Source organism: Thalassophryne amazonica, chromosome 9, assembly GCF_902500255.1.
Source record: "Thalassophryne amazonica chromosome 9, fThaAma1.1, whole genome shotgun sequence".
Taxonomy (NCBI): Eukaryota; Metazoa; Chordata; class Actinopteri; order Batrachoidiformes; family Batrachoididae; genus Thalassophryne; species Thalassophryne amazonica.
The window spans coordinates 11,297,445-11,322,180 of record NC_047111.1 but is presented as its reverse complement, the minus strand read 5'-3'; the positions used below and the strand labels follow the sequence as shown (position 1 = coordinate 11,322,180).

The 24,736-nt window shown below is 41.6% G+C and overlaps 1 protein-coding gene across 2 annotated transcripts; it reads right to left on the bottom strand.

Annotated features, from left to right (window-relative positions):
• Nucleotides 1-1,474: 1,474 nt before the first annotated feature.
• nhp2 (NHP2 ribonucleoprotein homolog (yeast)) lies at nucleotides 1,475-23,540 on the bottom strand. Of its 2 annotated transcripts, XM_034177572.1 has the most exons (5): nucleotides 23,503-23,540; nucleotides 22,819-23,059; nucleotides 6,527-6,596; nucleotides 4,114-4,219; nucleotides 1,475-1,759 (listed from the first exon to the last, which is right to left on the bottom strand). In XM_034177572.1, the coding sequence occupies exons 2-5, from the start codon at nucleotides 22,982-22,984 to the stop codon at nucleotides 1,634-1,636; spliced, it is 468 nt and encodes a 155-aa protein (XP_034033463.1). In that variant the 5' UTR covers nucleotides 22,985-23,059; nucleotides 23,503-23,540; the 3' UTR covers nucleotides 1,475-1,633. The 2 variants fall into 2 exon arrangements, with proteins under 2 accessions (XP_034033463.1, XP_034033462.1); XM_034177571.1 differs by lacking the exon at nucleotides 23,503-23,540 and having other exon boundaries at nucleotides 22,819-23,094.
• Between the last annotated feature and the right edge of the window lie 1,196 nt (nucleotides 23,541-24,736).

Genomic DNA, 24,736 nt, shown 5'->3' with positions numbered 1-24,736 from the left:
ACACACACAGTATCAGTGCCACTCTCTCTCACACACACACACACACAGTATCAGTGCCACTCTCTCTCACAGTCACTCTCACACACACACACCGTATCAATGCCACTCTCTCTCACAGTCACTCTCTCACACACACACCGTATCAGTGCCACTCTCTCTCACTGTCACTCTCTCACACACACACCGTATCAGTGCCACTCTCTCTCACTCTCTCACACACACACCGTATCAGTGCCACTCTCTCTCCCTCTCTCACACACACCGTATCAGTGCCACTCTCTCTCACTCTCTCACACACACCGTATCAGTGCCACTCTCTCTCACTCTCTCACACACCGTATCAGTGCCACTCTCTCTCACACACACACACCGTATCAGTGCCACTCTCTCACACACACACACCGTATCAGTGCCACTCTCTCTCACACACACACACACACACACCGTATCAGTGCCACTCTCTCTCACAGTCACTCTCTCTCACACACACACACAGTATCAGTGTCACTCTCTCACACACAGTATCAGTGTCACACACACATACACACACAGTATCAGCCACTCTCTCTCACACACACACCATCAGTGTCACGCACATCTCACATACACACAGCATCAGTGTCACCGTCTGCCTCTCACAAACACACACGTATTAGTGTCACTTGCGCGCGCACAGCATCTCTCACACACACGCACAGCATCTCTGTCTCTCACACAGTATCTGTCACTCACACAGTATCAGCATCACTCACTCTCTCTCACACACACACACACACACACACAAAAAACCATCAGTGTCACTCCCGCACAGCATCTCTCACATACACACAGTAATAGTGTCTCTCTCTCTTTCACACACACACGAATCAGTGTCACTCTCTCACACACACAGGATCAGTAACTCATGCACGCACAGAATCTCACACACACACACACACACACACACACACACACACACACACACACACACACACACACACACACACACACACACACACTGTATCAGTCACTCACGCATGCACAGCATCTCTCACACACACACAGTATCAGTCACTCGTGCGCACAGCATCTCTCACACACTATCAGTGTCTCTCTCACATACATACAGTATCAGAGTCACTGTCTGTCTCTCTCTCACTCACACACACACACACACACACACACACACACACACACACACACACACACACACACGTATCTGTCACTCACGCGCACACAGCATCTCTGTCTTACACATTTCTGCTGTGCAGCACTCGTGGAATCTTATGATGAACTTAAGCGGCGATCAATTAATAAACAGATCCGCTAAAGTTATCGAACATGAAACCAGAAATTATAGTTCTTAAAGTCAGAAACTTTAATCACAAAATTGACAGATTTAAAAATAGATTTTTTTTTTCCTTTTTTAAACCGTCGAGCTGCTGGTGGTTCTAACATGAGAAGAAAAATCTTTAAACTGAAAACTTTAGAGTTAAAAAAACAAACAAAAAAAACAAAAACATTGACTTCAGTTCAAAGCTTTTTGTTGTCACAGAAACAGGAAGTACTTTAAACTGAAATGGTCCTGGCAATTTCCTATCAGAGCCACAGAATGGGGCGTGGCCTCAGAGCAGAGTCGTGACTGGCTGCAGCGTCAGAGGGGTTTGGGCAGGACCGATACTTCATCCAGACACTCGTCGTAGGCATCCTGGTAGTCAGCATGAGGTTTGATCAGGATCACGCAGGTTGGCCTCTTGGATCCTGCAGACGAGCCCAAATCCTGCACAGCAACATGGGACACAAACAAAACAGTTATAAATTCAGCCACACGACAAATAAGATCATTGACCGCTTGCTTGGACTCTGTTCTATTGACGGATTACGCGTGTGACTCAACAAGACCCCAAAACTAATTCAGTATTAAGGACAGGAACCTCGTGTCAAAAGATGCAAGACCAGAACATTGATCAACTCTGCTGCTAACGGTACTGCTTTCAGTACAGGAGAAATTAAGAAAAATGGATGAATTTTGAGATTCGCTCTCTCACTTCATTGAAACTTAGGAGTCAGAACGTTTGACAGATGTCAGAATCCAACAACAACGCAACAGGTTCTGACTGCAATCGATGCAACAAAAGTCCGATATACACCTCAGTACAGGTTTGCGCATGCAAATGTTTTGTCAAACGTACGGTCAGCATTAGTGTGTGTGCGCACGTGCACCCTGAGATCTGCAATGGCTTGAGGGGTGGGGGGGGCCAACATTCTCACACTAAATTTCCATGTGGTTATTGGTGTGTTTTGTGAAGCTGGACCCCAGTGATCTGCTTCCTGGGCTCTCTCTAATGTGGGAAATACTTTTTTTTTTTAATTCAGATTTTTGAGACTGTGGCCGGAAGACAAATAAACATCACTTAGCTTTAGCATTTTTCTGCACAACGCAACTTTCAGTTTGCTGGTTCAGTGAGAACCACTGGACCTGGAAAACATCCCAGAGTAAACACTACGGATTAACCGATTTATTTTGAGGCGTGTGGCGGCCGTGCGTCGGACCCGACTCAGTCATTCATATTGAGCTTTCTGAGTGGGTGCTGTTCAGCTGCGTGGGAGGGCGATATTTCCCAGAACAAACGCACCAATAACAATAATGTTCAAGATTCAGCTTCTTTATTGTCATTGTAACAGGGACACTGAAAGGTCAGGTGCAGCCTTTCAGTCCAAATATGAACCTGAGTAAACCACACGCAGACAAGGTCTGAAGAAGAAACATAAAATTTATCAGAATAAAACGCATGTCCAGAGCACAAAAAAACAAAACAAAAAAAAAAAGAGAACAGTATGTACAAAACTATGGATATTACACATAAACAAATATTTCCCACATTCCCAGTGTGTCATGTGACCTGGCTATTTGGTTCCATTCAAAGCTCTAACAGCAGTTAAAGGGTAGAAACTGTTTTTTCAGTCTGTCTGTTCTTGTTTTAATGATCCTGTACTGTCAAACAGAGGGTGTCCAGGGTGGGACGAGTCCTTTAGGTTGGTGTTGGCTCTCCTGAGACAGTCAGAGCCATGAAGGTCCCCCAGTGTGGGTAGAGAGGATCTTCTGTGGAGCTCTTTCCTGTTTGGCTCCGTGCAGCTGGTAAACCACATCCAGAGGCAGTATGTGAGGATGCTCTCCATGGTAGAGCAGGAAAGAGACACCAGACATCTCTGGTTGATGTTATTTTTCCTGATTTTTCTCAGAAAGTGGAGCTTTTGCTGTGTCTTCTTTGCCAAGTGTGCAGTGTTTCTGTCCCAGGTCACTTTCTCCTCTATGTGGACTACCAGGAAACACAAGTGATAACAGGCTGAATGTCTGTTTGGTTTCTCCTGAAGTCTATGATTAGCTCCTTGGATTTAGATGTGTTTAGGAGCAGGTTATTTTCTCTACACCACACCGTCAGCTGGTCCACCTCCTCCTGGTAGGTGGACTCATCTCCTCCAGTGATACAGCTGGCCACTGTTGTGTCATCTGCATAATTAATGAAGGTGTTGGTGGTGTGGGTAGGGGTACAGTCAGAGGTGTAGAGAGGGGAAGAGCAGCGGGCTCAGCACGCAGCCTTGAGGGGAACCGGTGCTGACTGTGAGAGCTGTGGATACGTGGGGACCAATCCTGACTCTCTGTGAGCCATCTGACAAAGTCCTTAATCCAAGGACATGTGGACTGAGGTAGACTGAGGTTCAGTAGGTTCTTCACAAGGCCGTGGGGGAGGATGATGCTGAATGCTACAATCCACAAAGAGAAGACAGGTGTAGTTACCCTGTTGGTCCAGGTGGATCACCGTGGTGTGGAGGGGAGAGTTCACAGCGTCCTCTGTTGACCTTGTAAGTGAATTGGTTTGGGTCTGAAGTGGAGGTTAGGAATGACATAATGTGACTTCTAACCAGTTTTTCTAAACACTTCAAAGTACCGGTAAAATCTTAACGTCACCCATCCTGAGCCGGCACTGAAAGAATTCAGGACTTTGAATTTTGCCCACAAGAGGCTGAAAACATCCGTGGACATGTTTATTATCGCTGCCGCCCTTTAACTCAAACAAATAAATCAATAACTGTTGGCACAGACACATTCTGCTTTGGGGAGTGAACACTGACCACTTTGGATGGGACGTAGGCGTACGGCAGGTTTTTGTCCTCGCACATGATTGGCAGGTGGCAGTAGACGTCAATGGGCAGCGTGTCTCCCGCCAAAACCACGATGCTACAGACAGAAAAAACAGTCAAAATAACATTCCATCAAGCTAGCACACAGTTAGCACAAAACCAAGTATCCCAATCAAACCATTCTGCTCATGCACATTCATCAGCAGGCTTCCACATTTATTCCCAGCATGCAATGCTTTTTAAAAAAAGGGGAGTGCAAACATCTGTTCATGAAGATTCTCACTCTTCCAGGTCAAAGAAAACTAAAGGCAACTTGAAAACAAACCTGTTAAGCATCATCGAAACAGAAATTTATATATACGAGGTCTGTTAGAAAACTAGCCGACCTTTTTATTTTTTGCAAAAACTATGTGGATTTGAATCATGTGTGCTTGCATCAGCCAAGATTGAACCTTCATGCGCATGCGTGAGTTTTTTCACGCCTGTCGGTTGCGTCAATCGCCTGTGAGCAGGCTTTGAGTGAGCAGTCGTCCACCCCCTTCGACCATTCGAAAATTCAGACGGCTTTCAGGGACGATTCTATGGGGATCACACAGATTAAGGAGTGTTACAGCCAGTTTAAAGACGGTGCACGATGGCAGAGGGCGCGCCGCGCTCCGAGCGGCGATCGACAGGCTGAAACGGCCAGATCATTTCCAAAGTGAACGCTGTGTTGATCCGGGACATCGTCTGACTACTACAGAAATGGCAGAAGATGTGGACATAGCACTTTTTCGGCACATTCCATTGTTACAGGAGTTTTTGTCATGAAAAGACATGCGGAGGAATTCGCGCGTCGGGACGGAGCCGCTAATGGCGGATAACAAAAAGCAACGCCGTGATGAAGCCTCACAGGAGATGTTGTGGCACGTCCTGCTCGTCCACAATTTCTCGGATAGTCACACGACTGAAAAGCCACCGAAAGCCATCTGAATCTTCCGAATGGTGCAAGACCTGGGCATGTCAGGGCATGTCCTGTGAGACCAACACGGAGGTGCTTTTGTCCCGCGCCATTAGCGGCTCCATGGCGAATTCCTCCGTTCCTCTTTCCATGACAAAAACTCCTGTAACAGTGGAATGTGACGAAAAAGTGCTATGTCCACATCTTCTGCCATTTCTGTAGTAGTCAGACGATGTCCCAGATCAACACAGTGTTCACTTTGGAAATGATCTGGTCGTTTCAGCCTATCGATCCCACTCGGAGCGCGACGCGCCCTCCGCCATTGTGCGCCGTCTTTAAACCGGTTGTAACACTCCTTAATCTGTGTGATTCCCATAGAATTGTCTCTGAAAGCCGTCTGAATCTTCCGAATGGTTTCCACCTGGCTGTCTCTCACAGTTTCTGGAAATATTTGATGCAGAAAAGCTCCAAATTGTTCAGACATTTTCCTTGCAATGAAAATCCAACGAGGGGGTGGACCACTGCTCACTCAAAGCGTGCTCACAGGCGAATGATGCAACCGACAGGCGTGAAAAAACTCACGCATGCGCACGAAGGTTCAAGCTTGGCTGATGCAAGCACACGATTCAAATCCATATAGTTTTTGCAAAAAATAAAAAGGTCGGATAGTTTTCTAACAGACCTCATATATATATATATATATATATATATATATATATATATATATATATATATATCCATCCATTTTCTTCCTCTTTATCCAGAGTCGGGTTGCGGGGGCAGCAGCTCAAGCAAAGCCGCCCAGACCTCCCGATCCACACACACCTCCCCCACCTCCTCCAGGGGAACCCCAAGGCGTTCCCAAGCCAGCCGAGAGATGTAGTCCCTCCAGCGTGTCCTGGGTGTTCCCTGGGGCCTCCTCCGAGTGGGACGTGCCTGTTACACCTCTCCAGCGAGGCGTCCAGGGGGCATCCGGAAAAGATGCCTGAGCCACCTCAACTGACTCCTTTCGACATGGAGGAGCAGCGGCTCAACTCCAAGCTCCTCCCGAGTGACCGAGCTCCTCACCCTATCTCTAAGGGAGCACCCAGCCACCCTGCAGAGGAAACTCATCTCGGCCGCTTGTACTCCCGATCTCGTTCTTTCGGTCATGAGCCAAATCTCATGACCATAGGTGAGGATCGGAACGTAGATCGATCGGTAAATCGAGAGCTTTGCCCCCCTACTCAGCTCTCTCTTCACCACCATTGGTCCGATACAGCGACCGCATCGCTGCAGATGCTGCACCGATCCGTCTATCGATCTCACGCTCCATCCGTCCCTCACTCGTGAACAATATATATATATATATATATATATATATATATATATATATATATATATATATATATATATATATATATATATATATATACACACACACACACACGTCTAAATGATGCATCAGATGCAACAGAGACTTACCCGTTCTCGCCCTTGTTAATGAACTTCTGGACTTCTTTAACTCCTCGCCGGATGTTTTTCACTCTGGCAGCTGAAATGACAGAATCCAACGAAAAAAGTTGTTTCTCACATAGAAAAGTTCCACTTTTATGTGGATAAATTCTTAACTTAGAATCTCCTGCGTGCGTATAAACGTGCATGCGGTCAGGCCATGGTCCTCACCACAGACTGACATGGCCGCTGTACGTTTTCAGCCACTGAATTCGGACTGTCTGACCGGGAATGCGACAGGATTGTCACATGACAGTGATCAGCCAGAGTCCACTTCCAGCAGGGTTTAGTACAGCAGATTACAGAATATTTACAGAGGAATCTTAAAAAATGTGATAAAAGCACCATATTTGGCACAAATACACCTTAGACATTTACTCTTTTGAAAAAACCAACTTGTCACCTGAATTTAGAACATGTGGTCAGGGGTCAACTGAAGAATTACACAGGGGTCAAAAATAAAAAAAAAATACTCCAATCATATTGAAAATTATATCACATTAACTATTTGATCATAAAGATTCCAAAAAGAGTTTGGACTATCCAGAACAGACTACAATCAGGGCTGTGAAATGAAAGTTGTGAAATCTGAGGAAAATTTTCAGGGGGTCTGGGGGCGGGGGGGGTGCAGCCCCCCAGGAGCTGGGATCGAGGACCTGCGGGGCCCCAGAAACCAAACTAATTTTTTATCTAATGATACATTTTCAGCATCTCCTGGAAGAAAAAAACCCAAAAGCAGCACATAATTAAATGACATTGTATTCAACCTTTCATTTAAACTGTCAATGATGATGTTGAAATAACAGAATATGACATGGAAGTAGGACCTGAAATGATTTTCCTTTTAATTGTAAACCAAATTATGCATTAACTCATAACAATTAAACTACATGAAACTCATGAAGACTGAAAAGACTATTAAAGCATTTCAAAAACCACAAAGTCTACCTTAATTTAAAAAAGTCATATAATCTTGTCTGAAATCCTATTTGAACAGCACAATGTTTATTTTCCAGAGAGAGAGAAAAAAAAATTCTAATTCTACCGTGTTTCTTGAAGGCACAAGATGCAGTGAGCTTTTCCCGTTTATCTTTTGGATGTGTTAATGAAGCCGGCGCCACATATTCTTGAGTCCTAATTAAACTTTTTCGAACCGTCCTCGCCATCTTCCGTCTCTCTGGTGTCGCTCAGTGACACAGACATGCTGCAAAATTCTTCTTTTAAAAACTTGTTGGCTCTAAAGTTTGCGATGTCGACATGCTACGTTTAGCTTCAGCGTCCCCATAGCAACCAATCACTCCCACTTCAAGTGAGGAATTTTTCTCCACGGATCTGTGGACACTGATCTGTGTCTGTGTAACACTAACACCCGTCCTCGATGATGAAATCCGCAGAATTCCTCTGATCCGTGGAGTTTTCACAGCCCTGTACAATAGTCTTTGTTGTCATTGTACGGGGAGGGTACAACAAAATTGGTCGGCGCAGTCTTGTTTGAGGGCGGGCGCTAAAAGGGTAAAATATGACGCATATGATGCAATAATCCTACAGCTTTTGTGTCCCCCCAGCAGAATCACGGCACTTTCTCTGAGTTTTTTGGGAAAATTACACGGCAAACAAAGTGAAAATGCAGAGAAAAGTGAGCATGCGATGGAAAGTGGACATGCCTTGTGGTTTGTTTATGACCCGGAGCTCAAACACGTTGAGACGGTTGTGCAAGTGAGAGACTGCAGCTTCTCTGGTTAGCAGTGTAAACTAACACTGAACAACACGACCTCTCACCTTTGCCTCATCTTTCCTTCTCCACCGGGAACTGAAAAACACCCTGCACTTAAACAGCTGCTTTGATCGAGATCTGCTGAGCCATATGGAATTCCACAGCATAGCCGCAATATATTGTGCACCAATATAATAACATAATTTTCTGGCAGGTTTTAACAATAATCATGCATCATTGAAGTAAATGTGCACGGTGGAAAAGAATAAGCACAAGTAGGCATAGAACTGGCCTCAAGTTGGAAAAGTTGTTCCCTACCTTAGTGGGACTTCTGCCCCGAGAGGAGGAAGCTGGTCTCTCATAGTCCGGACAGTAGGAGCTGAGTGCAGCTGTAAGCAGGCACTCAGACACTCTGCATTAGAGTCCAGATTTGGACATTCATGCCAGGTGTTGCTCTGGATTTGAGCTCAATGTCATTTTTCAGTGTGAGGATCCAGGTTGAAGAGTGATGCCACTTTGGACGATATACAGTCCACATTTATATTTTCCCCAAATGGAAAACAGAGACAACTTACAACAGGCTCTTTGGATGCAAAGTCAGTAAAGCGCCTGTCAAATTCTGACAAGATGTTCTGCACATGATCATAACGTGGACTCTTAGGATCCACATTCTTTGTCCTGGTGCTTAAGTTCTGTGTCCATGTGTGGAAAGTTCTGCAGGTTTCACTGTTGCAACCTGCACATCTAATATGCTTTTAAACTTGCTTTCAAATCCAAAAGCTGTGCAAATTCTTTAATTTCAGGCAGAAGACCATTCCAGAAAGGGCTGGACTGAAAGGCGCAGGACGGGAAAAGATTCCAGGAGTGTGCAGGAGACCTGAAAAAAAAAAAACCTGCTTGTGTGCCATGGTGGCTGCTGTATCAACTGCATTACGTTACTAAGCCATATATATTGATTTCTAACAGAAAACTGTCAAAAGGGGTAATAGAGATAAGTGTAAAGATGACTGAATATATAATCAGAGCAGTAAATTGATCAGTCCATGTGAACGTCAAGCAGAACGCTGCTATGTTCAGGTACCGTCAGAAATTACAGGACTTTTTGTTGTTTCAAACTCAGCAGTTGCTTGTGGCAGGTGTGTGGTTTTTATTTTTGGTTAAAAAAAAAAAATTGTATCCACAGAAAAGATTAATTCTGGTCTATATAAGGTGCCTGAGCCCAGTGAAGCAGACCCTACTCACATAAAAAAAAAAAAAAATCCAAGCAAACAAGCGATCTGTGCGGTGTTCACACGGACTGATCAGTTTACTGCTCTGATGATATATTTAACCATTTTTACACTTATATTTATTACCCCTTTTGACAGTTTTGTGTTACAAATCAATATATATGGTTTATTAACGCAATACAGTGTTTTTATATACACTCAACAAAAATATAAACAACACTTTTGGTTTTGCTCCCATTTTGTATGAGATGAACTCAAAGATCTAAAACTTTTTCCACATACACAATATCACCATTTCCCTCAAATATTGTTCACAAACCAGTCTAAATCTGTGATAGTGAGCACTTCTCCTTTGCTGAGATAATCCATCCCACCTCACAGGTGTGCCATATCAAGATGCTGATTAAACACCATGATTAGTGCACAGGTGTGCCTTAGACTGCCCACAATAAAAGGCCACTCTGAAAGGTGCAGTTTTATCACACAGCATAATGCCACAGATGTCGCAAGATTTGAGGGAGCGTGCAATTGGCATGCTGACAGCAGGAATGTTAACCAGAGCTGTTGCTCGTGTACTGAATGTTCATTTCTCTACCATAAGCCGTCTCCAAAGGCGTTTCAGAGAATTTGGCAGTACATCCAACCAGCCTCACAACCGCAGACCACGTGTAACCACACCAGCCCAGGACCTCCACATCCAGCATGTTCACCTCCAAGATCGTCTGAGACCAGCCACTCGGACAGCTGCTGAAACAATCGGTTTGCATAACCAAAGAATTTCTGCACAAACTGTCAGAAACCGTCTCAGGGAAGCTCATCTGCATGCTCGTCGTCCTCATCGGGGTCTCGACCTGACTCCAGTTTGTCGTCGTAACCGACTTGAGTGGGCAAATGCTCACATTCTCTGGCATTTGGCACGTTGGAGAGGTGTTCTCTTCACGGATGAATCCCGGTTCACACTGTTCAGGGCAGATGGCAGACAGCGTGTGTGGCGTCGTGTGGGTGAGCGGTTTCTGATGTCAATGTTGTGGATCGAGTGGCCCATGGTGGCGGTGGGGTTATGGTATGGGCAGGCGTCTGTTATGGACGAAGAACACAGGTGCATTTTATTGATGGCATTTTGAATGCACAGAGATACCGTGACGAGATCCTGAGGCCCATTGTTGTGCCATACATCCAAGAACATCACCTCATGTTGCAGCAGGATAATGCACGGCCCCATGTTGCAAGGATCTGTACACAATTCTTGGAAGCTGAAAATGTCCCAGTTCTTGCATGGCCGGCATACTCACCGGACATGTCACCCATTGAGCATGTTTGGGATGCTCTGGACCGGCGTATACGACAGCGTGTACCAGTTCCTGCCAATATCCAGCAACTTAGCACAGCCATTGAAGAGAAGTGGACCAACATTCCACAGGCCACAATTGACAACCTGATCAACTCTATGAGAAGGAGATGTGTTGCACTGCATGAGGCAAATGGTGGTCACACCAGATACTGACTGGTATCCCCCCCCCCCCCCCCCAAAAAAAAACAAAACTGCACCTTTCAGAGTGGCCTTTTATTGTGGGCAGTCTAAGGCACACCTGTGCACTAATCATGGTGTCTAATCAGCATCTTGGTATGGCAGACCTGTGAGGTGGGATGGATTATCTCAGCAAAGGTGAAGTGCTCACTATCACAGATTTAGACTGGTTTGTGAACAATATTTGAGGGAAATGGTGATATTGTGTATGTGGAAAAAGTTTTAGATCTTTGAGTTCATCTCATACAAAATGGGAGCAAAACCAAGTGTTGCGTTTATATTTTTGTTGAGTGTATGTTACCCTGTAATATGATAACTAAGCATGACAGATGGTGCAAACTATTCCTTATATGAACCCTATTAACCCAAACAATAATTTGCATAATTTTGTTTACTGAAATTGGAGCAACTATAATATTTGACCCCTGTACAAACTGAAATTGACCTTTGTTACCATTTTTTGCTGTTTTGACCCCATAACATTCTGTCACAGATAGTCCAAACTATACCTTTTCGGAATCGTTATGATCAGACAAGTAATGAGTGAAAGCATGGTGAGCGCCCCTAAAAATGGCCCCTTGGCACCAAAAATCAAATTTATGGTACAGACAAGTGTAATACATCAAATGAAAGCTGTTACTATGTAGAATTTAGAAATGCATTTATAAATCAGGTTTTCGCTATGTAAATTCAGTTTGAAAACAGCAGGTTTCACAGTTCAATGATGACAAAAAATAGTATATTGACAGCTGACATATTTGTGTCTTTATACAAACATTATACAAGATATGTCTTTCACATTCTATTTTTAGTTTTATTCTATTCTGTAAATGTCAAAAGTGAACATATTTAATACACCTAAGTAAATAAACTTCTATTAAAATGAGGTAAAAATCAGAAAATCAATTCTTTTTTCAATTTCCATGGCCATATAAAATCAATTTTTATATAATGTGACATTTTTCTTACTTTTGTCATAGCTATGCATTGCATTAATCAAGAAAAAAAAACAGTTGAAAGGGATTCAAAATAGAAATTCAGGGTACACAGTTAAGTCAAAGTTCGATCAAAATATACATTATTTTTATAAAATATTGGTTGGTGAGTCATATTTACTAACTTGATATTAAAAAGTGGAGCTTTCTGTTATCATTTTTTCGCAGTTTTATTTGATGAAAGTTTTCAAAATTTGGCTCATAATTTGTGATGGTTTAAATAATTTGGAAAATATAAAAAGGTCAAAAATTGACCAGAGGCTAATTTTCACCATCATGTTGACATAATGGACAGATATTTACATTCAAGCCTGACTCAGCAGGAATAATAATAATAATAATACATAGTTTTAATTTTTTTGCTGTTGTTCCAATAGAAAAGATGATTTATTTAATACTACTAAGATTTTCTTGAAAAATATCAATACAAATCTCCGAAAAATTGATGCTGACGTAATGGACAGACACTGGGTCATCCAATTTTGGATGCATGGCTTTGCAAAACTTTCAATTTTTCTCCATTTTTTATGTAGTATAGTCCAAAACTAGTACTAAACTTATTTTTTGCAGCAAGATTGATATAATAAACACAAATTTGCATATTTACCAAGCTTTTGAAGCAACATCTACTGCAAAATCCAAAAAGTGGTTACAAAACAGCACGTGTTTCAAGCCACAATGGCTGGTCCAAGGGCATGCTGGGAAGTCCGCAGTGGTCAGTTCAGGAAGACTGGTGGACACAGCTACCATCCTGGCAATCAACCAATTTTGGCATAAGAGCAAAAGGGCCACTGGTTATATGCTAAAATGGACCAAATATGCTACATTCAGAGAGCTGTAATTTTCTTATTATTTGTAGTAGACCTCTGAAACTTTCACAGATTACAGAATATGATCGGTGCACTATATTTAATCAATTAGAATGAGAAAATATACCTCCATAAGTAAATGCAAAGAGCTTAAATTTACTTTCACCCTTCAAAAATCAATTGGGGCGTTCACTGTGCTTTCACCCTAATGTGATATAGTTTTCAACATGATTGGAGCATTTTTAAAGTTTGGCCTCTGTGTAATTATTCAGTGACCCCTACCTGGGTACAGCTACCACCCTGGGATGGCTATCATACATTGTTGTGTAGGCCATGATACACCGAGGCTGGATTCTAAGTGTCGTTTATTTCCCCTTAAGTGGTACTGAAAACCTGCTTGGCCCATGGACTAATATATATATGTTCTGGAGTTACAGGGTAAAAACGGCAAGAATGGCGACAAAAGTCAATCAATAACCAATAAGTTTCTATCACTTTTTACCAAAATTGGTGTAACTTTACCTTTTGACCAATTGACATCTGTCCCCATTCTTGCTGTTTTTACTCCATAACTCCAGATCATTCAGTCACAGATTGTCCAAACTATACCTTTTTGGAATCTTTATGATCAGACAAATGTGGTGTAGTTTTCAATAAGACTGGAGCATCTTTATGTTTTGACCCCTCCCTACCTGGCCAGTCGCTTTTTTCTAAAGCGTTAATGTTTGAGGAGTATTTGTCGAATGTGACAACTGTTTCACCATTTGAAAGATTGTTTCCATTATCTGCTGCACTAGTTCAGGTTAATAAAGTTCCACACACACACACAAACCTTTTTTTTTTTTTATTTACAAAGAACTGCAGTTACAGTTACTAATAATTAAAGGAAATCCAAAGGAAACACTAGGACTGCAAGCAGTCATATACAGGCCCTCGTGTCGCCACCACTGCCTCCCTGGGCCAGTGCGTCCCCTTCTGACCTGATGTGGGCAGGTGCATACAGGGGCCGACACTCATCACACAGTTCAAGTTTCAAGCAAATCAGACAATGCATGAAGGAGTTATGATAAGGTGATGGTTCATCCACTAGGGGACGTCCAGAGAACAAACAGAGGGGATAGGTGTGTACAGGGGCCAACCCTCATCACACATATGAAGTTTCAAGTCAATCAGACAAAGTATGAAGGAGTTTTCATGACTTGATGTTCCATGGCGAAGAGTAAAAATGGCGGCGCCATAGCAGCCACACCCTTTGACATAGAAAAAAAGCTTTTGATGAGTACAGTCTCTGAATGACCTGAAAAAAATTTGAAGTGCTGTTAAAGATTTTGTATATATGTTATCACTGTTAAACATTTGTACATTTGTCTTCTTTCTCATGAGAACGGTGTTGTGCTGTTTTGCACTTCACCCTGAGAATGTACGTGTTATTCAACCTTGTTTTAGCTTTGTCTTCTTTCTCATGAGAACGGTGTTGTGCTGTTTTGCACCTGTCTTAACCAAGCCTGAGAATTCAATTTTGTTTTAGCACTCTGGGGTCAATCTGAGCTGGGAATGAAGGGCTGGATGTACTTATTATTATAACTTTGTTTTCGCAGCCTCTAACGACTGGGAGTAAGAGAACGTTTTGACTGTTGTGATGTGGTGCTTAGTGTGAAGGAGTGTGAAGGACAGGACACTTCAGGCAGATGCAGAACAGCTGATAACTGCAACAGACGAACGAGATGTGCTGACCTGTGTAAAAGAAAGTGTTCTTCCTTACAGCTGCACTTATTGACGTATGCGTTTATGTTACGGGAAGAAACTTGTCTTGCGTCATCACCCCCACCCTTAGGACAAGTTTTTTGTTTATGTGATGAGGGCGTCTCTTAATAAAAAGAGCGGAAAAGCAGGCCAGACTTTAGTGTAGCCTTGGTGTACAGCCTGACTGCACTCCGCGCGTAAAATTTGACTTTCTGTCTCACTGGTGTTTCTTGACTCTGTTTATCTTGTTAAAGGTTTTAAAAATGTTTGGAGGAGAAAATACCCAACAAGTGCATTGGACAAAATCCCTCAGAGGAGTTCATTCAAATACGTGTAGAAATCACGCCAAAATTACACAAATATTAAAAATGGCCAACTTCTTGTTTGGAGTAGATCAATGGTGCAAGGGACTTTTTTGTACATCTATGCAAGTTACACGTGTACCAATTTTCATCTCCCTACACCAAAAAACCCCTATGGGGAGGGGTTTTTGAATGTTGAAAGGGGGCGCTATTGGGGCATTTTGCTCCGCCCATTGGCGACGCCCCTATGACTTGTAAGAGGTTATCATGCTTGACCTGTGTATCAATTTTCATGATGATATGAGAAAATTAAAGCCATCAAAGTAAAAATAGGACATTTCCCGCTACCACCGGGCGCTGTTTCACTGCAACCATGTGCACGACCCCCAAAATATCGAATTTTGGATCCGGCCGGATGACTTTGCAAAGTTTGGTGAGTTCTTGAGCACGGGAAAGGGCTGAAATTGGGGCTTGAAAAGTGTAAAGAAAAATAATAATAAATTATAAGAAATAGGGCTGTGAAATAAAAATTGTGAAATCCGAGGAAAATTTGCAGGGGGTCGGGGTGGGGTGGGGTACAGCTCCCCAGGAGCCGGGGTCTAGGGCCCTGTGGAGCCCCAGAATTAAATTTTTATCTAATGATACTTTTTCAGTATCTCCTGGAAGAACAAATCTCAAAATTAGTGGATATTTAAATGATCCTATATTCAACCTTTTATTTGACCTGTCGATGTTGAAATAACAGAATATGACGTGGAAGTTGGACCTGGAATGATTTTCCTTTTAATTGTAAACCAAATTATGCATTAACTCAGAACAATTAAACTACATGAAATTTATGAAGACTGAAAGACTGTTAAAGCATTTCAAAAACCACAGCTGAAGCTTGGAGAATATTTTGAAAATCGTGGTAAAATATCAATAACATACCTTATAGTAAAAAGTCACATATTCTTGTGTAAATTCATGCAGCCTAAATCCATTCAAAGCCACAATGTCTTTTACAATGAAAGAAAGTCTAGATTAGTGAAAAAAAAGGTCACATAATCTTGTCTAAAATCCTGTTTGAACAGCAGAATATTTATTTTCCAGGGAGAGAAAAATTCTTATCGTGTTTTCCTGAGAGGGCACAGTTCACTTTCCCCGTTTCTTTCAGGTGTGTTGATGAAGTGACAATTCCACGGATTCTTGTCCTTATAAGACTTGTTCAGTCTTTCTCACCATCATCACTCTGTGCAACGTCGGTCCATGACACAGACATGCTGCACAAATCTTCTTTTAAAAACTTGAAAGCTCTAAAAGTTTGGGATGTCCACATGCTAAGTTTAGCTTAAGCACCGCACAGAAGCCACACAGCGTCGCCGCAGCAACCAACCAGTCCTGCTTTACGACAACTGTCGCAACAGCTACACTTTGAGTGGCATTTTTCCTCCGCGAAACTCCGCGGGTCAGAGAAAACTGATTTGTATCTGATCAGTGTCCGCGGACTTATAAAACTTACACGATGTCGTAAAAAAGAGCACTTTGTGATAAGCATTTTAAAAACTCAGTGATGTTCACGATTAGAGTACATCACTAACACCCCGCCCCTCTCCCCATTATGAAATCCGCGGATCCATGGAGTTTTCACAGCCCTGAAGAAAGGAAGCAGACTACAGGCCATCAACTATAGACCAGTTTCACTGACCTCAGTCATCTGCAAGACCCTTGAGCGCCTAATAGTGGAACAGTTGACATATCACATTAAGGAGAATGGACTTCAGTGTGTACACCAGCATGGCTTTACCAAGGGGAGAAACACAGTCACCAATCTACTAGGGGCGCTAGACATCTGGACTGAAGCCCTGAGACACAACAACCCAGTGGATATCATATTTTTGGACTACGCCAAGGCATGTGATATTGTGGCACACCAATGGCTGCTGAAACAGATTCAAAGCTTTGAAATCACAGGGAAGGCACATGCATGGATCGAGCAATTCCTGGTCGGGCAACGACAGAACACACTCTACCTGGAAACCAGTCATTAGCAGTGTTTCACAGGGCTCTGTGCTCGGCCTGGTATTGTTCCTGCTCTATGTGAGTGACATCCCAGACCTTCTAGATTGTGTAATCAAGATGTTCGCAGATGATATTAAGATCTTCACAGCAATAGTCAATTCCAACAAATCTACAGAAAACCTGCAAGAAGATCTTAGGAAACTAGAGCAGTGGTCTCAGAAAATGCAAATGTGGTTCCATCCAGAAAAGTGCCACGTCCTACACCTAGGTGCCCAGAATACTGAAACACCATACACCATGAAGAATGGCCAACGTACAGACATCGTTCTCACACAGGTGGACGCTGAGAACGACCTCAGTGTCACTATTGACTCCAAGTTGACCTTCTCAGCTCATGTGGAGATCACAACCAAAGCCAACCGGATCCTAGGATGTCTGGCCTGCACCTTCAGGTACCCTGACATGAAGGTCTTCCTCCAGCTTTACAAACCCATGGTACGCCCCATCCTTGAGTATGCTTCATGTATCTGGTCACCACGCTACAAGAAGGACATGGATAAGATTGAGCGCATCCAACGACGGGCAACGAAGCTCATACGAGAGATTCGGCACCTCGCTTATGAGGATCGCCTGACGCCAGAGAGCAGATCTTCTGCAATGTTTCAAGGTCATCAGAGGCATTGACGACATGACCACCACCACACCACTGCTCGGTGTGTGGTGTCAAGGTACTTTTCGAAACCAGCCTGGCAACAACAACACGAGATCACCACCTAGAAGTTACAGGTACAACCAGCAACAGGTCCACAAATTGCCGTCCAGAGCCGTCTAGTACAGACCAGAGCAGTCCACACAATAATGATTATCAATATAGTAATAAAAAATGCAATTTTTTGCCATCAGTTACAGTAATCTTTATTTTCAACATCACTTTAATAGGCAGGAAATAAAATTATGTTAGCAGGGCCTTAAAGCTCACCTGGTGGAATAAAATATATGGGAGAGTGAAAAAAAAAATTAAGAAATTTTCAAAAATTTCCCTATAAAATTAATTCATGTTTACCTAATTTTAGTATAATCCCTTACAGTGTCAGAGAACCCAGTGGATTATCCCCATCAAAGGAGGTGTGAAGTGTTCAGTCTAGAGCAGAGTTCAAGTAACACAAAGGTGTGAATGACTATTACTGATTTTCACCATCAGTTATAGTAATAAGAAATGCAGACCGGACAAATTTTATTTTCAACAACTGTTACAGTAATATACACAACAGATGTGCAGACCAGACAAAAAAAAGTGTTATCCCTTATAGTGTCAGAAAATAAATTACTTAAAAAAAAAAAAAAAAAAAAAAAAAAAAAAAATCCAAAATTGGTGGTAAATTATTTTCGGACAAACATATTCACATCTATAGGTATATTGGGGTAAATTAGGAGATCAAGAGCAGACCAGAGCTGTCCAGTGCAGACCGTCAGTTACAGTAATATACACAAAAGATGTGTAGACCAGACAGAAAGTGTTATCTCTTATAGTGTCAGAGAATAAATGATTTTTACAAAAAATCCAAAATTGGTGATAAATTATTCTCAGACTAGTACATTCACATATATTGGTATATTGGGGTACATTAGAAGATCAAGATCACACCAGAGCCGTCCAGATCAGACCAACATCAGTTACAGTAATATACACAAAAGATGTGCAGACCAGACAAAATTTCAACATCATCAAGATGAACTTTTTAAGCTCCCTCTGGTCTGTCATTGTATCAAATATTACCCTCTGGTCGGCCTCATCTGTAGTGTGCTCTGTGCTCCAAATGTTGTGAAAAGGTATTGTATTGTAACTACATTCAGCTTGGGACTCCGACGAGGTCGGTCGCATCTCCTCCAGTCTCCCTTATCTCTCTGCTTTTAACCTTCAAGTCCCTACTCCACCAGACTGTGAATTTCTCAAAACTATACTGGATTCTGGATCTATTGGACTACTATTGGATTAACCATGGAATTGATCAGCTGGTCTCTGAACGCTATTGACACCATTTTTTCTACAAGGTCAGGACCGGGGGATCCTGCCTGCCCAGATGGAACGTATTCTGCGGGCTATGTCCTCGACTCCTGGAGTTCCTGGCATGTCGCATGCTTGGCGCCTTTCTCTGTTGAGGATTTATTCATTTTTGGTCTCATGGTAGCAGGGCTGGTACTTTTTGACTTATGTGCTGCCCTGATCTACCGGAAAATTGGCAAGATGGCGGCATCAAGAAACACGGGCCCTCGCTTGTCCGTCATGATTAACGAGGTTGGCAAGGCAGTGCATTCTCAGACTGCGTTGACTCTTGAACTCAGACGCAAATTGGATGAGACCTTGGAGCTGATGCGTGCCTTGCAGTTGAAGCTGAAGGTTTCGGAGGCTGGTGAATATTCTTAATTCATAATTGGGATTTGGCTGTACAGAGTAAAACTGTAAAAAGTGTTTTCACTGCTCGGCTGAAACACTACAGGCTATATAGCATCAAGGTCAACTGCCCACTGTTTACCTCCAGAGGAATTTATCCAGGGTCTGGTGAGATTATTCGGCTCCATTCTTATCTCAACCCACAAGGACAATAAACTGAGACTTACACATGGACTGAAGCATGCTCCAGTTTTCTCCTCTTACCTCTTGTCCTGCCCCTCCCTCCCTGCGGCAGGCCTCCACCTTCCCAAGCTGGTCAGGCGGCGCGACTTGACAGTTGCAGCGGCTACAAACACACTCACATTGCCTCAATTGGGAAATGGACTATTTCAAATTTAGTGCACATAAACAATGTCAAATGTATATGTGTTGTCCTAATTCTGATGTGTGCCATTATTACGGTAAACAAGTAATAATTGTAGATCAATTGCTGTTGTATGTGGAATGTGAGTGCGGAAATCTCGTTGTAATGACAATGATAATAAAAGCTATCTATCTATCCTTGTTATTTTATAATGATAAGTTCAACATTATCAAGATGAGGTTTTTCTGCCCACTTACACTCCAATATTATCCTCTGGTGTGCCTCATTTGTAGTGTGCTCCATGCTCCTAATGTGACAATAATAAAATATGTAATGCTCACACTCCAGTTGGTCATAGTTGGTGAATTTTGCTCCACTGGTCGGTCTTTGTACTAATTATCAGCCCTAACTGGTACAATGATGCTTCTGGACGGCTCTGGTCTGTTCTGGTCGGCAATTAGTAGGACCCGTCCATGGAAGCACTTCTTTGCCACCCGAGTCATCCCCACCTGGAACAAGTGATCTTGCCAAAGAGTAACAGCTGAAAACATCAACACCTTCAAGCCAAGACAACACAAAAGGATTAACTACAAAAAGCTATCACTGCCTTAAAAAATGATTTACTTTTACAGGACTGGAATTCCATTTACAATAGGCAAGATGCAAATTTACCATATTCCGAATTTGAAAACATATTTCTCAATATATATAACAAAAATTGTCCAATTATACAGTATAATAAAAATAACTATAAAGCTAACCCATGGATAACAAAAGGTCTTCAAAAGGCGTGTAAAAAGAAAAATAGGTTATACAGAGAATTCATTAAAAGTAAATCAAGAGAGGCAGAGGTTAAATATAAGGACTATAAAAATAAGCTAACAATTATTATGCAGAACTGTAAAAAAAAAAAAAATCATACTTTGGAAAAATACTAAACGATAATAAAAACAATATAAAGGAAACATGGAAAATATTGAATAGTATTATAGCAAATAAACCCAAATCAAATAACTATCCAACATACTTTACTTATGACAACAAAGATGAGTATAACATGAGCCAAGTAGTGAATAGTTTCAATAAATTTTTTGCTATGCTTGGGCCAGATCAGGCAGATGAAATCCCACACAGTACATGGGAAAATCAGCAATTAATCGCCATAAATCTGCACACAATGTTTCTCAGCCCAGTAGATGAAAGGGAAATTATTAACATAGTACATGTAAAAGTAAAAAGTCAGCGGATCATAATGAGGTACATATGTCCTTAGTAAAGCAAATAATCACTGAAATCGCAAAACCATTATCATATATTTTTAACAAATCATTTCAAACTGGGATTGTTCCTTACAGTATGAAAGTGGCAAAAGTGATACCTTTATTCAAATCTGGCAGCAAGCATCTTTTTACTAACTACAGGCCCGTGTCTCTACTGTCACATTTTTCAAAGATACTGGAAAAACTTTACAACAGCAGACTGGATAAATTTATAGAACAACATAACTTGCTTGATGAAAGTCAATATGGTTTTAGAGCAAAAAGGTCCACGACAATGGCATTGCTCGAGTCCATAGAAGACATCAATAAACGTGGACCAAAGGGTAATAGTTGCAGGTTTATTTACTGACTTAAAGGCTTTTGACACAATTGATCACAATATGTTATATCAAAAGTTGGAACTGTATGGGATCAAAGGGGTTGCTCTGCGTTGGATTAAAAGCTACTTACAAAACCGGAAGCAGTTTGTTAAACTCGGGGAATACTGTTCTTCATGTCTGGACATCGTTTGTGGGATTCCACAGGGTTCTGTGTTGGGCCCAAAATTATTTATTTTATACATTAATGATTTATGTAAAGTCTCAGATATGGTTAAAACTGTGGTCTTTGCAGATGACACAAGCCTGTTTTGCTCAGGGGAAAATCTGCAACAATTATTATCTGATTTAAGAACAGAAATGATTAAGTTAAAGAGATGGTTTGATATTAATAAATTATCATTAAATATGTCTAAAACTAAATTGATGTTATTTGGAAATTATAAAAAAGACATACAAATTCAGTTAAATATACAAGGGGTAATTCATTCTTCAAAAAAGAGCATTAAAGACAATTCATAATGCAAGTTATCGAGACCACACCAACCCACTGTTCATTAAATCTAAAATATTAAAACTTAATATGATTTCGTTCAAGACTGTTCAATTAATGCACAAAGTGAAAAATAAAGAAGCGCCATTTAGAATTCAAGAATATTTTATTGAGAGAGAAGGAAAATATAATTTACGGGGCTTGTATCATTTTAAAATTGCTGGTGCTCGGACGACCAGGAAAGGTTTCTGTCTCTCCATGTGTGGCCCTAGATTATGGAATAACCTGACGGATGAACTCAAACGATGTCCAAATATCAATTTAAAAATCAATATAAAAAAAGATGTTTTCAAGATATCTATCTAATGACGTACGATGAGTTTTGTGTTGTCAGTTGTAATTGTGAACTTGTACAGCAACATTCATTTGTGTATGTGCATGTATGTGTATATATATATATATATATATACATATATGCATGCATGTGTGTATATATGTGTATGTGTGTAATTATGTATGTATGTTGGTGTGTGTATACATGTATACTGTATATGTATGTAAATATGTATGTAGACGAAGACACGGTGTTCACTTGATATGTTTATGATAATGGGATTTGTGTGTGTGTTGTTAAATGTGTTTGTAGCATGGCCCAAGCAGAGGGTCTCCGCTTAGAGTCTGATCTGCTTGAGGTTTCTTCCTCAATAGATCAGAGGGAGTTTTTCATTACCACTGTCGCCTGTGTGCTTGCTCTGGGGGTAGACAATGTGTATATATGTACGTACGTATATATGGGGTGGGCGTTTATAAGCTTTGCTTCTGCTCACCCCCTTTTGGTCACACACGTCACTGTGGAATTGTCTTGTATATGTGCCAAATAATTAAGTTCAAGTTCACACTGAACTCAAAAATCAAGATATTTACTACAACTACCCCTTCTAAATTTTTTTTTCAGACCACACAACACAATATACAAGCAACAGAAATCTATATCAAGCTGTTGATTGACCATGCTGAAGGTATAATTCCTTAATTTTTTTTCTCCGTGTAATTCTGCAGGAAATCGGAGGTTTGCAGTAAACGGTGCGGCTTTACCTTTTTTGACACATTTGTAGAGTTTCTTGCTTAGCTTCCTGGAGGCTAGCGGCTGTGCTATCGGGTTAACGTTAGCAATTAGCTCCTGGTAAGTCCGCTCGCTCCCAGTTGCCCTCGCGGTCTCGTCCGCCTCCATCGCTCCCTTTTCCTTCTTGCTTTTAGTCATTTCTGTTTAAACTAAACCATCAAATAATTAATTATGCTTCAATTTCAACTACCACTGATAATCTCACGTGTTTCTCTTTCTCCTTCTTCTTCTAATAGATTCCGGCAGGCTATACGCTGGCGTAGCATAATGCTGCCCCCCACAGGTAATAGTTAAATACTTTATCTTATGTTAGACTCTCAAATAGAGGTTGGTGGAATGGAGGAACTTAATCATAGCTTTGTCCACTAAATGCAAGTAACTGCTCTCAGAAAAAAATTGACCTAAAAGAAAACACAGTCAATCCACAGTCTGACAAATCTTTAAACAATTTCCGCCTATCACTAGAATACATAGGACGGCGCATTAAAACATGAAGAACACTTTCCAACTGACCACACTGACACAACCCATCTGGATGTTTTCCAATCACTTTTAAATATGCTGCCAACCCACAATGCCCCAGTCTCAACCTAATCAATTTGACTTGATCCTTACGACAGGATGAGAAGAGAAGTCTCTTATTTTTAATCGAAGGCTTCTTCTTGTTCTTCTGCTTCTTCTTCTTCTTCTATGGCGTTTAAAGGCAGATGGCATCCTTATTGTTGCAGTGCTGCCACCTTGAATCCGCTATGGCAACCGGACAATTCATATACACGGACCATTCATAAACAAAACATTCAAAGACAAAAAAAAAGAAAGAAAAGAAAAGACAATTCATAGACACCAAAGCTATAAAATTAAAATTCACCAGACATAAAAATAAGTATGGAGGTGGAGCTAACACCATGGAATATACCGGTATCATCCGCCAAAACCAGCCCACAGTCATCATGACAGCTGTGACCAATGAACCAGTCTCTTTTTTTGTGTCTATGAATGGTCTTTTTTTGTTTGTTTGTTTTTGTATGTCTATGAAGGTAACCGGATGATTCATAGACACAGACCATTCATAAACATATTTACTGAACAAAGTCATCCCATTCAACCCCAATTCCAATTAAGTTGGGATGTTGTGTGAAATGTAAATATAAAACAGAATACAATGATTTTCAAATCCTCTTCAACCTATATTCAATTGAATACACCACAAAGACAAGACTTTATTGTTTTTGTGCAAATTATTATTTGTTCATGGAGAAATGTGGCAGGGGTGGGATTTGAACCCAGAACCTTCTGCACTGAAACCAAGCACATTAACCACTTGGCCACCACCCCTGCACCAGAAATCACAATGTATAGTTTTTTAATAATTTATTTGTATGTTACTGCTGCAAATAAGTATTGAACACCTGTGAAAATCAATGTTAATATTTAGTACAGTAGCCTTTGTTTACAAGTACAGAAGTCAAACGTTTCCTGTAGTTTTTCACCAGATTTGCACACACTGCAGCAGGGATTTTGGTCCATCCTCCATACAGATCTTCTCTAGATCTTTCAGGTTTGGAGTTTCAGCTCCCTCCAAAGATTTTCTATTAAGTTCAAGTCTGGAGACTGGCCAGGCCACTCCAGGACCTTGAAATGCTTCTTACGGCGCCCCTCCTTAGTTGCCCTGGCTGTGTGTTTGGTTTCATTGTCATGCTGGAAGACCCAGCCATGACCCATCTTCAGTGCTCTTATTGAGGGAAGGAGGTTGTTTGCCAAAATCTCGCAATACATGACCCCATCCATCCTCCCTTCAATACGGTGCAGTCGTCCTGTCCCCTTTGCAGAAGACCCACCCCCAGAGTATGATGTTTCCACCTCCATGCTTCACGATTGGGATGGTTTTCT